Raw genomic sequence first — 12,537 nt, forward strand, 5'->3', positions numbered from 1 at the left:
TCACGGCTGATGCTAACGCTAACTGAGAGCGTGAGATTCAGAGGTGACATTGCACCGAGGGGTGGCTGTTGCCAGGGCGCTCAGTTTGCCTCCTTGGGAGGGGGGTGTGTGTGTGTGGGGGGGGGGGGGGGGGGGGGGGGGTACTGAGGGGGTTGGAGAAGGGGAGGCAAGAGGAACTGAGGAACTGAGGAGTTCTGAGGAACTTTCTGTTGGTTTTTTTATTTACAGAAAGCGCTCCCAGTCCTCCTCCACCAGCGACTCATTAGAAACCTCAGAACTGCTGATCCAGGCAAGAAAATGCATTCTGCTTCGCTCTCCGGAATATCTTTGTTCTGCTTCCAGTACAAATAGAAAAGGAATTTAAATATGCTCTTCCACAGCGTTCGTGTGTGTCTGCTTGTGCTGTGTATATGTGAGTTGTGTGAAGGAGGGAGAGAAAAAGAGAACGCATGTAACTCCACAGCATGTGAGCAAATGGTGTGTGTGTGTGTGTGTGTGTGTTCGCCTGTGCCTGTGCGTGTGTGTGTGTGCGTAAGTGTCAGAGTGCCTGAATGAGTGTGAGACGAAGCAAGTCTCTGTTTGCTCATCGCGAGGAACACACTCAAAGTTGAAGATGAGCCGCTCTTTTACCCAGTGGACTGAGCGGTTCTACAATATCAACTTAAGAGGAACCAGCGAAGCACGAGGTGGGGGAACCGAAAGACACAGCAGCAACACTGAGAATCACAGCTCTGAGGCCACAGAGGCACAAATCACTGGGGGCAAGGTAATTGTAAAGGAATGAGAGCCAACAAAGGGAACACGGATACCCCACAAGAACCACAGGGGAGACAAACACAATGACAAAAGTCGAAGGTTTTGCCAAGATTGAGAGAGACGAGTAGCGCTGGGAACAGGAGGCCATGGAGACCACACACACAGATACTAAAAGGCTATACCACAGAGACATAATGGAGCAATGGTTAATCCAGAGTAGGCACAAGACAGAGAAAGAAAAGAGAGAGAGAGAGAGAGAGAGAGAGAGAGAACAAAACATAGAGGAAATAATGAATGAGCCAAAGCCAGGAGAGGAAGATGGGAAGAGAAGAGAACATGCCAATAAAGAAAATGAGGAAAGGAAAAGAAAGATAAGAGAAGAAGAAGTAGTAGAATAAGATGATGGTGAGGAGGAGGAGAAACAGGGGGATGAGTGGAAGAGGAGGAGAAAAGAGGAGAGGAAAGGAGAGGAAAGGAGAGCAACGGAGAGGAGAGCAGAGGAGAGGTGAGGGGTGGAGAGCAAAAGAGAGGAGAGGAGAGGAAAGGAGAGGAAAGGAGAGGGGAGCAAAGGAGAGGAGAGGAGAGCGGGGAGGAGTTCTACTCATTAGCCATGCGGCGAGCTTTGGCTCCTCTCCCACCCTCCCGCCTCATTAGTGCCTGGGCCCTGGCTGCCAGCACAACACCCTCCTCACTCACTCCCTCACCCCCCCTTACCCCCCCAGCCTCTCAGCCCCCCCAGCCCCCCCCAGCCCCCGGCCCCCACAATCACGCCCGCAATCACACACTCTAATTAGGTTAATTAATTTGTATCTGCGCTTGTAGGGACTTGGCTGATGAGGCAGCCGTAATAGCGTTAGTGCTTGGATTGGAAGCAGGAATGGGAGAGATAGAGTAGTGTGTGTGTGTGTGTGTGTGTCTGTGTGTGTGTGTGTGTGTGTGTGTGAGACAGAGAGAGAGAGAGAGGGAATGGGAGAGGGAATGGGAAAGGGGGAGAAAACGAAAGCGTTGTCTATCCCTCATGACCCCACCTCTGACAGCACCATAAAGCACACACTAGGAGGCCTCATCCCCAACCCCCATAACCTGTCCCTGACTAACCCCTCCCCCTGTCCCTCGAGGGGTACAAGGGGAGACGTTTGACACGTTCTCCTGTCCCGTGTACTGTAATGCACTTAGAGAGAGAGAGAAAGAGAGAGGTAGAGAGAGAGAGGAGGAGGAGGTGAAGAAGGAGGAGGAGAATGGTACAAGGGAGACGTTTGACACATTCTCTGTCCTGTGTACTGTAATGCACTAAGAGAGAGAGAGAGAGAAAGAGAGAGGTAGAGAGAGAGAGAGGAGGAGGAGGAGGTGAAGAAGGAGGAGGAGGAGAGGCGGAGGGCTCAGAGGCATCACATTACAATCATGGCGAGCCTCTCATCAGGACACTGACGAACCCACACCCTGATTAACACAGGGATCTGATTACTGTAATTACACACACAGCACAGGACAGGTCCAGAGAGAGAAACAGAGAAAGAGAGAGTGAGAGAGAGAGAGAGAGAGAGAGAGTGAGTGAGTGAGTGAGTGAGAGAGAGAGAGACAGAGGAAGAGTGAGGGAGAAGAAGAGTGAGAGAGACAAAAACAGTCAGAGTTTAAGACAGAGAGTGAAAGACACTGGGAGAAAGTGATGTACAGAAAATTCAAAACAAAATTAGAAAAAATGGTGTGAAAGAAAGAAAGAAAGAGGAAGGGAGGCAGCAGCAAACTGAGAGTAAAAACTTGTGAGACTGAGACGTGAGACTGAGGCTACGTTTACACGGAGCCTGGATTTCCTGAATCCGGAATTTTTTTGGGATCCTGTACCTTTTTTTTATCGCGTTCACACGGAGCCATGTCAAGAAAGATTTGCATTCAGACAGAAACGCTGGAGCGGAGCGGAGTGGTTGAATCCGCTGTAAAGACGTCATGGAGCATGCGCAAAAAGTGACAGAAGACAGAAGTCGAGTTCCAACTAGCAATCTTCCGATTTCTCTACCACCTGAAATCACTGTTACCACAGCACTCAAACAGGACTAGTTAGAATCACGCACTTCGCCATAACCCTCGTTTGTGTTAAGTTACCGTTTTGAGTGTTCCGTCTATAATACACATATTTTCACGCCAGATTTGCTCATATAGGCTATTGCTGACACTTTTAAAAACCGGTTTTGAACAATGGTCTGATGCAAATAGATTAAACGGTGATAGATTAAAGTGTGGGCTTGTTAATGTCGTCCCTTTCCTAACCAGCTTCTTAACCATATCGATTTAGTTTATGTTGTTGCTGTTTTGAAGTGGCGCAGCTTGGTTCACGTGCGGCAATTACGCCATCGGGTTAGAAAGTGTACGGATCGGGCGTTTACACGAACACGGATCCGCTGGCGGGTTCGAATCTACCCACTCTGGAGACCGGATTCAAAAGGCTGCGGATTCAGTGAAAACGTTCGTGTAAAGGAGAGGCCAGTCCGACAACATTTCTTTCCGGATTAAGGCCCCGTGTAAACGGCCCCTAAGACACAGACAGACCAAACGTCATGGCCTAAAAGTGGCTGTCACATCATGGAGATAGGAGAATCAGTGAGGGTGGCGGGATAGGATGGATCAATACGGAGACAAGATGGAGAACCATGGAGACAAGATGGAGAACCATGGAGACAAGATGGAGAACCATGGAGACAAGATGGAGAAATATGGAGACAAGATGGAGAACCATGGAGACAAGATGGAAAGATGGAAGAAATATGGAGAAGCAGAAACATGAGAGAAGAGAGGAAAGAAACACACAAGGGAAGAAGGGAAAACAGAAAGCGAGTTAGGAGAGCCATGGGGGACAGAGAGCGACACAGACACAGACACAGACACAGAGTGAGAGATGGTTTAGGGTTACGGGACACTCAGACAGACAATGACATGGAGGATGTGTGTGTGTGTGTGTGTGTGTGTGTGTGTGTGTTTGGGTGGTGTGGGGGGAGTGGTAGAGAGAGAGACAGCAGACAAGGACAGATCCGGTAGTTAAAGCGTAATGAACACGTCCCCCAGGCAGAGGGCCTGCCACGCTCTGAGACGGATGGGCCCGTGCCTAATACTAGTGCAGATGGGCGCGCGGCACGCCCCGTCCCGTTCCCTCCTGCACCCCTCGCACCCCCTCATCCTACCCCCAGCAGGCCCGCGGCCCACCCCCCGTGGGCTGTGACGTGTCGGCGGGTAGCAAGGGAAATGAGGAGGGGTGTCTGTGTGTGAGTGTGTGTGTGTGAGTGTGTGTGTGTGTTGGGGGGGTTGATGGGGGGGGGGGGGGGGGGGGTGCTCCGTCAGGGGAGAAGAGGCCTCCTTGCTGTGATTTAGACTCCCATGCAAATTTAATCAATTGGAGTGCCTCTTCCCACCCTGCCGCACGCCTCATTAGTGGCAATTTAAAGGGGTTTCTGTGATCCCACCTCACACTCTCTGTCTCGCTCTGTCTCTTCTCTCTCTCCCTGTCTTTCTCTCACTAGCTCACAAACATGTTCACACACACACACACACACACACACACACACACACACGCACACGCGCACACGCACACACACACACACACACACACACACACACACGCACACACACACACACACACACACAAGCAGGGCTGTAAAGATTTTCCTTCAGATGCCTTCTCCCCCTTGGCACTGACACAAACCCCTCTCACTCACCGACCCCCCGCCCTCAACACACACACACACACACACACACACTCTCTCCACCATCCACCACTTCAAAAGCCAAGTGACACCACACTGGCGTTAAAACCCGAACGCAGGGGAAGGTAAAGAGCAAACGATCCCGACCCCCCCACCACCACCACACACACACACACACACACACACACACACACACACACCACCCAACGCAATACGCCCAGACACAACACACACACACACACACACACCACCCACAGACACAACTCACACATACACACACACACACTGCACACGCAAGCAGGCACGCACACACACACACACACACACACGCAAGCACACACACACTCACACACACACACACACACACACATACAAGCACGCACACACACCTCCTCCTCCAGGGCACCCTCACCCTATCCCAGCTCTCCCTGCTATAATTGGGGAATCGATTAGCGCTCTCCTTAACCCCCCGATGAAAGCTACCTCTGAGACCAAGAGGTTGAAGAGTGGAGGGAGGGGAGATGGGGGAGAGGGGGGAGAGAGGAGATCAGGTAGAGGGAGAGGGACCAGGGGACTCAGGTGGGGTAGCTGCTGAGGCCAAACCCTTTGCCAGCCCTGTGCCTCTAGCCGTCCTTGACGGAGAGACAGAGAGAAAGATAAACAGAGACACAGAGGCAGTGAGTGAAGTACCAGAGAGAGAGAGACAGAGAGAGAGAGAGAGAGAGAGAGAGAAAGAAAAGAAAGAGAGAGAGAGAGAGAGAGAGAGAGAGAGATTGCATGGGTAGTGAGGAGGCCTTGGCAGCTCAGTCACAGACATCTTATTCCTGTGAGTTTACCCATCTGGTAAGGAATGAATATTGCAAACCAGGAGCTGGAAAGCAAACCAGCGTGCAACCCAGAGTGTAAAATGAAAAAGCTAGCGATGATTGTGTGAATACTTCTTAATGGTCCTGAAAAAATAACAGGGAAAATTATGAATGGACACTAGTTTCCTTAAATGAAGGATAGAGTTTGTGTAAAAAGCAGTATTTATTAAGAACACCAGAAAATCCCATTGTAATTTCAGGTGAGAGACACAACTTATTTGTCAATTTGTGAAGAAAGCACAGGTGCACTGATTATGACTCATCAGTCATTCGAAAAAGATGATGCTGTAAATTAAAGTTCTAAATGTAGTTGTTCACATTAATTAAGTATTAGCTAGAGTGCCTAATGTCTACTAATGTCTATTAATGGTGCTATTAAGCATTAATTTGTCTTAAACATCTAACAGTATCTTTGGTTACATTAAACACATGAATACGTTACTGAACAAAAGCAAGAATAACTTTTTGGATAGACACTAGGACGCCACATCGGAGAGGCTACAGCACATTCTTTTCAAACGCACAAAGCAAAACACGAGAGAGTCTTGACATGTCACTCTTGAGGCCTGACAATGGCCGCCTCTCTTCGCGCGCCGTCTCCGAACACAGGCTCTCAGTCATGTCTCCGTGCCCCCCGCAGCTGTGCCGATCTCCAGCCCTTAACCAACCAGTCCGCCCCCGGAAGCCTCCGCGCACGTCCGCACGTCCACCCGCCCAGGGAGCCAGGGGAGCGGCAGAGGAACAATGCATGCATGGCAATGCTGGCCTACATCTCTGTAATCTTGTAGGTCACCCCTGAACCCGCCCCCAGCAGCACCAGCGCCGCCACCACCACCACCTCGACCCAGCGGGTCCCAGGCAGGCCCGGAAGGGGAGAAAGACGGACTTGAGGGCCAACACAGTGGACCGTCTGTGTGTAGGGGCCCCGGGTCAGGAAGAAGTGCGCGCACAGCTAACCAACCTCCACCCACGCCTCAAACACACACCCATAACCTTGCTCAGAACGCACCCCCGCCTCTGCCTCCGCCTCCCCTCCCCCTATTCTCCCCCCGAAAACCCTTCCTCTTCATGTCCACCGCTGCCAACGTCAGAACTGGAGCTGTGGTTCAGTGACACGCTCATGGTCGCTGAGGCTGTTACATGACGCACACAAGAGTGATTGGTGTGTGTATGTGCGTGTGTATGTGCGTGTGTATGTGCGTGTGTATGTGCGTGTGTGTGTGTGTGTGTGTGTGTGTGTGTGGGTGTGTGTGTGTATGGGTGTGTATGTGTGTGTGTGGAGGGCCGGGGGGCAGGAAAGGTGGAAGAGTGACACAGGGAACCAAAGGTCTGTCACTCTTGTCATCCGGCAGAAACCGGCTCAACCACCGAGGGTCGCTAACCATACAGCGCTGATGTACAAGATGCTAAACACTACTGTGTGAATGCAAGTTATTGTCTCTTCACACTGTATCATAACCTTAAACGGACGTAGATAGAAGAGTCCATATTTCCTTTCTTACCCTCCCACACTGGCAACACTGTGCCCTGTGTTGAGATGCTTGGGTTTAGGGGTGGGGGGTGGATCATATACATACCAATTTTAATCCTGACGCCAGAACACTTTCACTGAGGTCAGCATTAGTGTGAGGAGCTCCCCTGGCGTCCTCATCTCAGTTCGTCCGTCCCTTCATCCCTCCTCCGTCTCGTTCCCCCCCCGATCGCGGTGACATTTCTCTGGCCATCCTCCGCTCCACCTCTCCTTCCCAGGAAAGGGGTGATGTATGGGGCCTGTTTATGAAGCCGCTGCCAGCAGCGTGATCAATCAAGCAACGCTGAGAGGGATCCAAGAGACACTCAACCACACACACACACACACACACTCACACACACACACACACACACACACTTTCACTCATAAACATGAAGTGTACACCACCACCACCCCCCAACCTTCTTGACTGAAGGATAACATGTCATCCCTCTGCCACTAACACACGCACTCATAAACACGTGTATACACAGTAATTTTAAATACACTGTGCACGCACACACATGCGCACACCTCAGCATTAAACACAGATTAAATGGGTGTCAAGTGGTACAAAGACAAGACTGAGGGCTTGTAGCAGCCAATAATGTAATGACTACCGTTAATCAGTCCATCCAGGGTTTTGCGATCATGCATTTTCACAATTTCACTCATATTTAAGGATTTCCACCAACTGCAATTTTCTTTTACCACAAAAAAAATTGCCGCAACAATAACAACAAACCATCACAAGATCCTGGTGAGATCACAATTTTTAGGAATTCCCACAGGAAATTGACAAAACAAATCTCAAAATCACAGCAAATTTAATAATAGTTTTTCAGCATTCCCACAGCACATTCAGTCATGTTTGCAACAATCAAAAGAAACCCTTACCTGGAGGGACTGATGGAATAACTGCCAATAACATAATGTTTCTGTTCTTAATTTAATGAAAGTCAATAATGTAATAACTTGCCAATAATGTAATAACATTTCTGAACCAATTACATAACTTTTTGTGCATAATTTACCAAATTATTCAATTATTGACCGGTCATTACATTATTAGCTCGGTTTAAAAATAATACTATAAAATAATAATTGGAGCTGACAATGTAATATTATACTTAAATTGTATTTATCAAGTGTCAGATTTCCATAACACTTACTGTTGCTCCTTTCAAACAGCTGCTCATAGTCCTGGCCAATCCTGAGCCCTGAATCGTAGTCCTAACTCTGAGAAATCACACACACACCTACTCGATCGCCTGGGATTAAGACTATGTACTTGTTTGTGTAACTTGATGGTTAGACTAATCTCCAGCAGTGCCTTCTACTCCTTAGCCATTTGGTACTCAAGGGTAAGTCTGATGGAAGTGTGACATTTCATAGCCGATAAATACAACTTAAGTGATATTGATATAAGCATATTATTACATAGAGCTGTCAAAGTGTTTGGTCCCCAATCATCTGAACTCAGTGGAAATGACAACAACCCCCGATCTAACACATTTCAGATAACTTACTGTAAAATAATTCAAGCACTCTTGATGTTAATGAAACATGATGATAAAAACAATAAACTGAGATCTGAATAAGAGATGCAATACGACAATGCAAACATCGCTACCCTTCCAACCTAAAAAATGAAGTAGGTGGCATATGTAACAAGAGGAGTGTGGCCATAATGATCAGTGTTTGATTAGCAATGCTAAGCCTATTAGGCTTCATTACAAAGTGGTAGCAATCATTACTGAAGCCATCCACATGTCAAGAGCTCCCATCACATGACTTACTCCAGCTGGTGCACAGCCTATTTAAATGGTGAAGTAAACATTACCTCATGTTGCCTCCTACATTCTGTATCAACTAACTTTTAACAGCATTTTGTTTTAAAAGTACGTTATGATCCTCACTCAGTTTCACCTAAAGCGACTTGCAGCACACCCTACACATGTGGCTAGGATGATATATGCTACTGCCATCTAGTGGTACAAGGTTGCTGATGTCTCAAATGGTCATGTTTGACCTTGCAGTCTCATATGCTAACAGTCTCGGTGTTAAAAATCACATGCGGGCTTCAAATCTTTCCTTCAATAAACAAACACTTTTTTCTTTATTTCAGTACACAATTTTAGTTGGGATCTTGAAAATATTGCTATAAACATATCAATTCAGAAATACATTTGAAAAAGAAAATCCTCCAGAGCTCCTTCGACTTCTGCAGCTGCTCAAGTTGGCAGAGAAACCCAGTCGGCAGTGTAGTGGCCAGTAGGGGCAAACGCTTGAGACAGTCTGTAGGGGCCGTTCCTGTGAGTGTGTGTGATCCTGTTCCCAGGCCAGAGTAGAGCAGAGTTCATCAGCGCTTCCTCTTGGCCTCAAATTTGTAGATGGCCGCAGAGTTGGCAGTCTCCTTCTTCACCTTCACTTTCCTGGTCTTGTCCTGCGCAGAGCCAAGGGTAATGGGGAAAGGCAGATGAGAGACTGAAGCACACAGTTTATTATCAGCAAGGACGCTGCTACAAAATATGTGCAAGTAATTCCCGAGAGGGTTTTTTCACAGTGACATCACACAGTAAAGAAACCCCACATGTAATAAGACATTAAGTTTCAAACAGAAACTAAACTAAAAAGGTTATGCAACTTAATTCTGTAATTGGAGGATCCGGTAAGGTAAAAAATAAAAAAAATGGTCAGGTGAGTAAAAATAATATCTTCAACAAGAACGCTTTCTTGTATGATGCATTTCCAAAATGGCGTTGCGTTCGACAACAGTAGTGTGGAGTGTCACTTACTTGCAGCTCTTTGCGTGTCTGAATCTTCTGGCTGATGACAAACATTTTCTTCTCTCTCTCAATGCGCTGAGAGAGAATCTCATACTGATTCTTCCTCTGCTTGGCTAGTTTCTATGTGGGAGAATCCAAAGAAGGATGAACGAGACACCAACACCCATTTTAAGTCACCAACATCAAATAAATACGTTCATATTTTAGATTTCAGATTTTAAATGTTCTACAACAAAGCTTGTTTTGTTGCATCATAAAGCAGCGTTCATATTGAGGAAGAAGGGCTGAGCTCAAACCTCTATGTTCCATGTCTCCACTGTTCCCACAATGCTTTTCTTCTCCAGGGTTTCCACCATTGGTCTGTTAAAGGTCCGCTTCACCAACTCGGGCACTGTGTTCAGGTGTGCAGCCAGGTCAAACGCCTCCACTGTAAAACATCAGGACACACACACACAAACACAAGTATGCGATAAATAAACCTGTGTCATTTCCATACTATCCATGTTTCAGAAATAACTATAGGCAAGTGAAAAAGACTTGAAGGATCTACATGGAGCATATTTTAAGGCTAATTCAAATATTTTATATTGAGATCATGTCATTGTTTCTGAATAAACACTCATGAGTATCATAGCTTCTTAAAAACAAACACTCAAGCAAAACTATTAACCTTCTTCTTTGGTGTCGACAAAAAACGTCTGTTGGTTGTTCTGCTTCCCCTCTGCATCCAGAAGATGAAGTCCGGACTTTAACCGTTCAATTTTCTGCAGGAAATAAATGTGAGAGAGAAAACCTACACTGAATGATAATTTGCTGTGATCTGCGAATGCATCTTCCAATCTCTCGCTCACACTCGCTCACTCACACGCTCACTCACACGCTCTCTCTCTCACACACACACACACACACACACACACACACACACACACACACACACACACACACAGCAGCTCACCTTGGCCTCGGAGACCCTCTTCATCTCCACATACTTAATGTCCTGGGTCCTCATCACCTTCTTCTGTTCATCTGTCACCTCCTCCTCTTCTTTTTTTTTGTCCACATGCACCCCATCCTGCCTCACAAAAACACCAGCAGGCAGGATTGAAAACTTGATCAATCTACATGTAGCCTAATGTGTGACTAAGTTCCCAAAGGGAAACTTTGGGATTTTTCAACCAGCTCTGTTTTTAGATATTCTCGTGTCAGAATTTTTACTAGGGACAAAAACGAATGAAATCGGTCCAATATCAAGTTAGAACGCTAAAACCAGCAACCGCGAACCGGCTATACAATGAAATCTTATGGAGCAAGCAAGTACATGAACGTAAGAGATACACCCGCTTCTGTTTACCTCAATAACTGTAAAGAAACCGTAGAAAATTACTGTTTGTACAGTTAGTGTTCTACCAGTGTCTTCTTCCAGTCTCTGACGTAGTACTCCATTCAGTGCCTTTAGTCGGTTATCGAAGGGAGGTGCTTTCCTTCGAGTGCCCACTCCACCACCACATGGTAGGCCAATCGACTACAGGCACTGAATAGGGTGCTACGTCAGAGTCCAGAAAAAGAGACAGGTAAAACACCGACATTTACTAGTTTCTTTACATTTATTATGGTAAACAGCCGCAGATGTATCACTGTAGCGGTCCTTTCCATGTTATTAGATCGTTATAATAACATTTACAACCCTGTCAGTTGCTAAAACAAGCAGTTTACTTTGAAACAGATGCTGTTTTGTGGTTGCCGGTTTTAGCATTCTAACTCAATACAGGACCGATTTCGATCGTTTTTGCTCCTAGTAAAAATGTGGACACAAAAAGATCTAGAAATAGGGCCCAGGTTGAAAAATCCCAAAGTTTCCCTTAAAGTTAGGTTCTTTATTTGTCTCACAAACACTAGGAGCAGGGAGCAGTGGAATTCAACCTCTGCAATTTACCTAACCTATAGAAGGAGCAGTGAGCACACATACTACAAGTAAGGGTTATCTTGTGTGTTATGTATAACCACAGCTTCCCGTCAGTTTTTGTCTGTCTCAGAACACAGGATGGCTGGATTTACTATTCACATTGTAGCCACTCACCTTCAACTGTGAGTTTATCATTTTGAAGTAGAATTCATCTGGGTTCTTGTCCATGGCCCTCTTGCGCATGGCATTGAGCGTGTTTTGTTTCTTATGGTAGTCACTGTGTATCAAATAAACATAAACATTAGTAACAAAAGGTAGCAATAACTTTATTTTTAACCATGACATCGCCATGGAGAACAGTCAATACAGAACTAGGCTTCCGGGGGTGAGGGAACGTTAAGTGACTGTCTTACTCTGCTCGAAGTTTGTAGTCCTTCTTCTTCTCCAAGAGTCCCAAATGTTTCCTAAAATTAAGCTGAGATAAATGAGAAATTAGTAAATGATAAAGAGTTCATGTTTACTGCTCATTCAACAGGATATTGTCAATCTACAATATTAGGCTAGATTGTTCCATTTTGAATATGAATAAGGTCGTCGTTCCTAGGCACACTCAAAGTGCGACCCATGGGTGTTGTCTTGTTTTCCAGGGACGAAACATAACTTTAGTTACTTAGAGAAATATTAAAGACTGCATGCTATATGCGACATTTCAAATGCTTGCAGGTTAGCTAGCAATACGATTCCAGACAGTCACAACAGAGCTAGCTTAACGTTACTTTAGCGGTTCCTTGCTAGCTGATGTAGTCAAATTTTGTCCAATTGCAACTTACCTGAGATCTCTCTTTGTGATCTCGCTGACGCGATTTCAAGGCTTTTCTAAACGAAGACATGGTGGCTGTTTAGAAAAATCTGACACTACAGACTTCAGTTTACCCACTCCCAAATCTTCACTTTGGGATCACTACTATCCTACAGCTCTTCTTCACGTGGGTCAGATGTGCCACTAGTAAATGTCGCGTGG

General features: G+C 46.4%; 1 protein-coding gene across 1 annotated transcript; it reads right to left on the reverse strand.

Moving 5' to 3' along the window:
• Positions 1-8,914: 8,914 nt before the first annotated feature.
• On the reverse strand, positions 8,915-12,537 carry utp11 (UTP11 small subunit processome component). Its single transcript, XM_012824940.3, has 8 exons — positions 12,347-12,537; positions 11,930-11,991; positions 11,691-11,793; positions 10,569-10,685; positions 10,284-10,377; positions 9,910-10,040; positions 9,623-9,733; positions 8,915-9,270 (listed from the first exon to the last, which is right to left on the reverse strand). Exons 1-8 carry the CDS (start codon positions 12,404-12,406, stop codon positions 9,187-9,189), a joined length of 762 nt encoding a protein of 253 aa, XP_012680394.1. The 5' UTR covers positions 12,407-12,537; the 3' UTR covers positions 8,915-9,186.

Source organism: Clupea harengus, chromosome 11 (genome assembly GCF_900700415.2).
Source record: "Clupea harengus chromosome 11, Ch_v2.0.2, whole genome shotgun sequence".
NCBI classification, from domain to species: Eukaryota; Metazoa; Chordata; class Actinopteri; order Clupeiformes; family Clupeidae; genus Clupea; species Clupea harengus.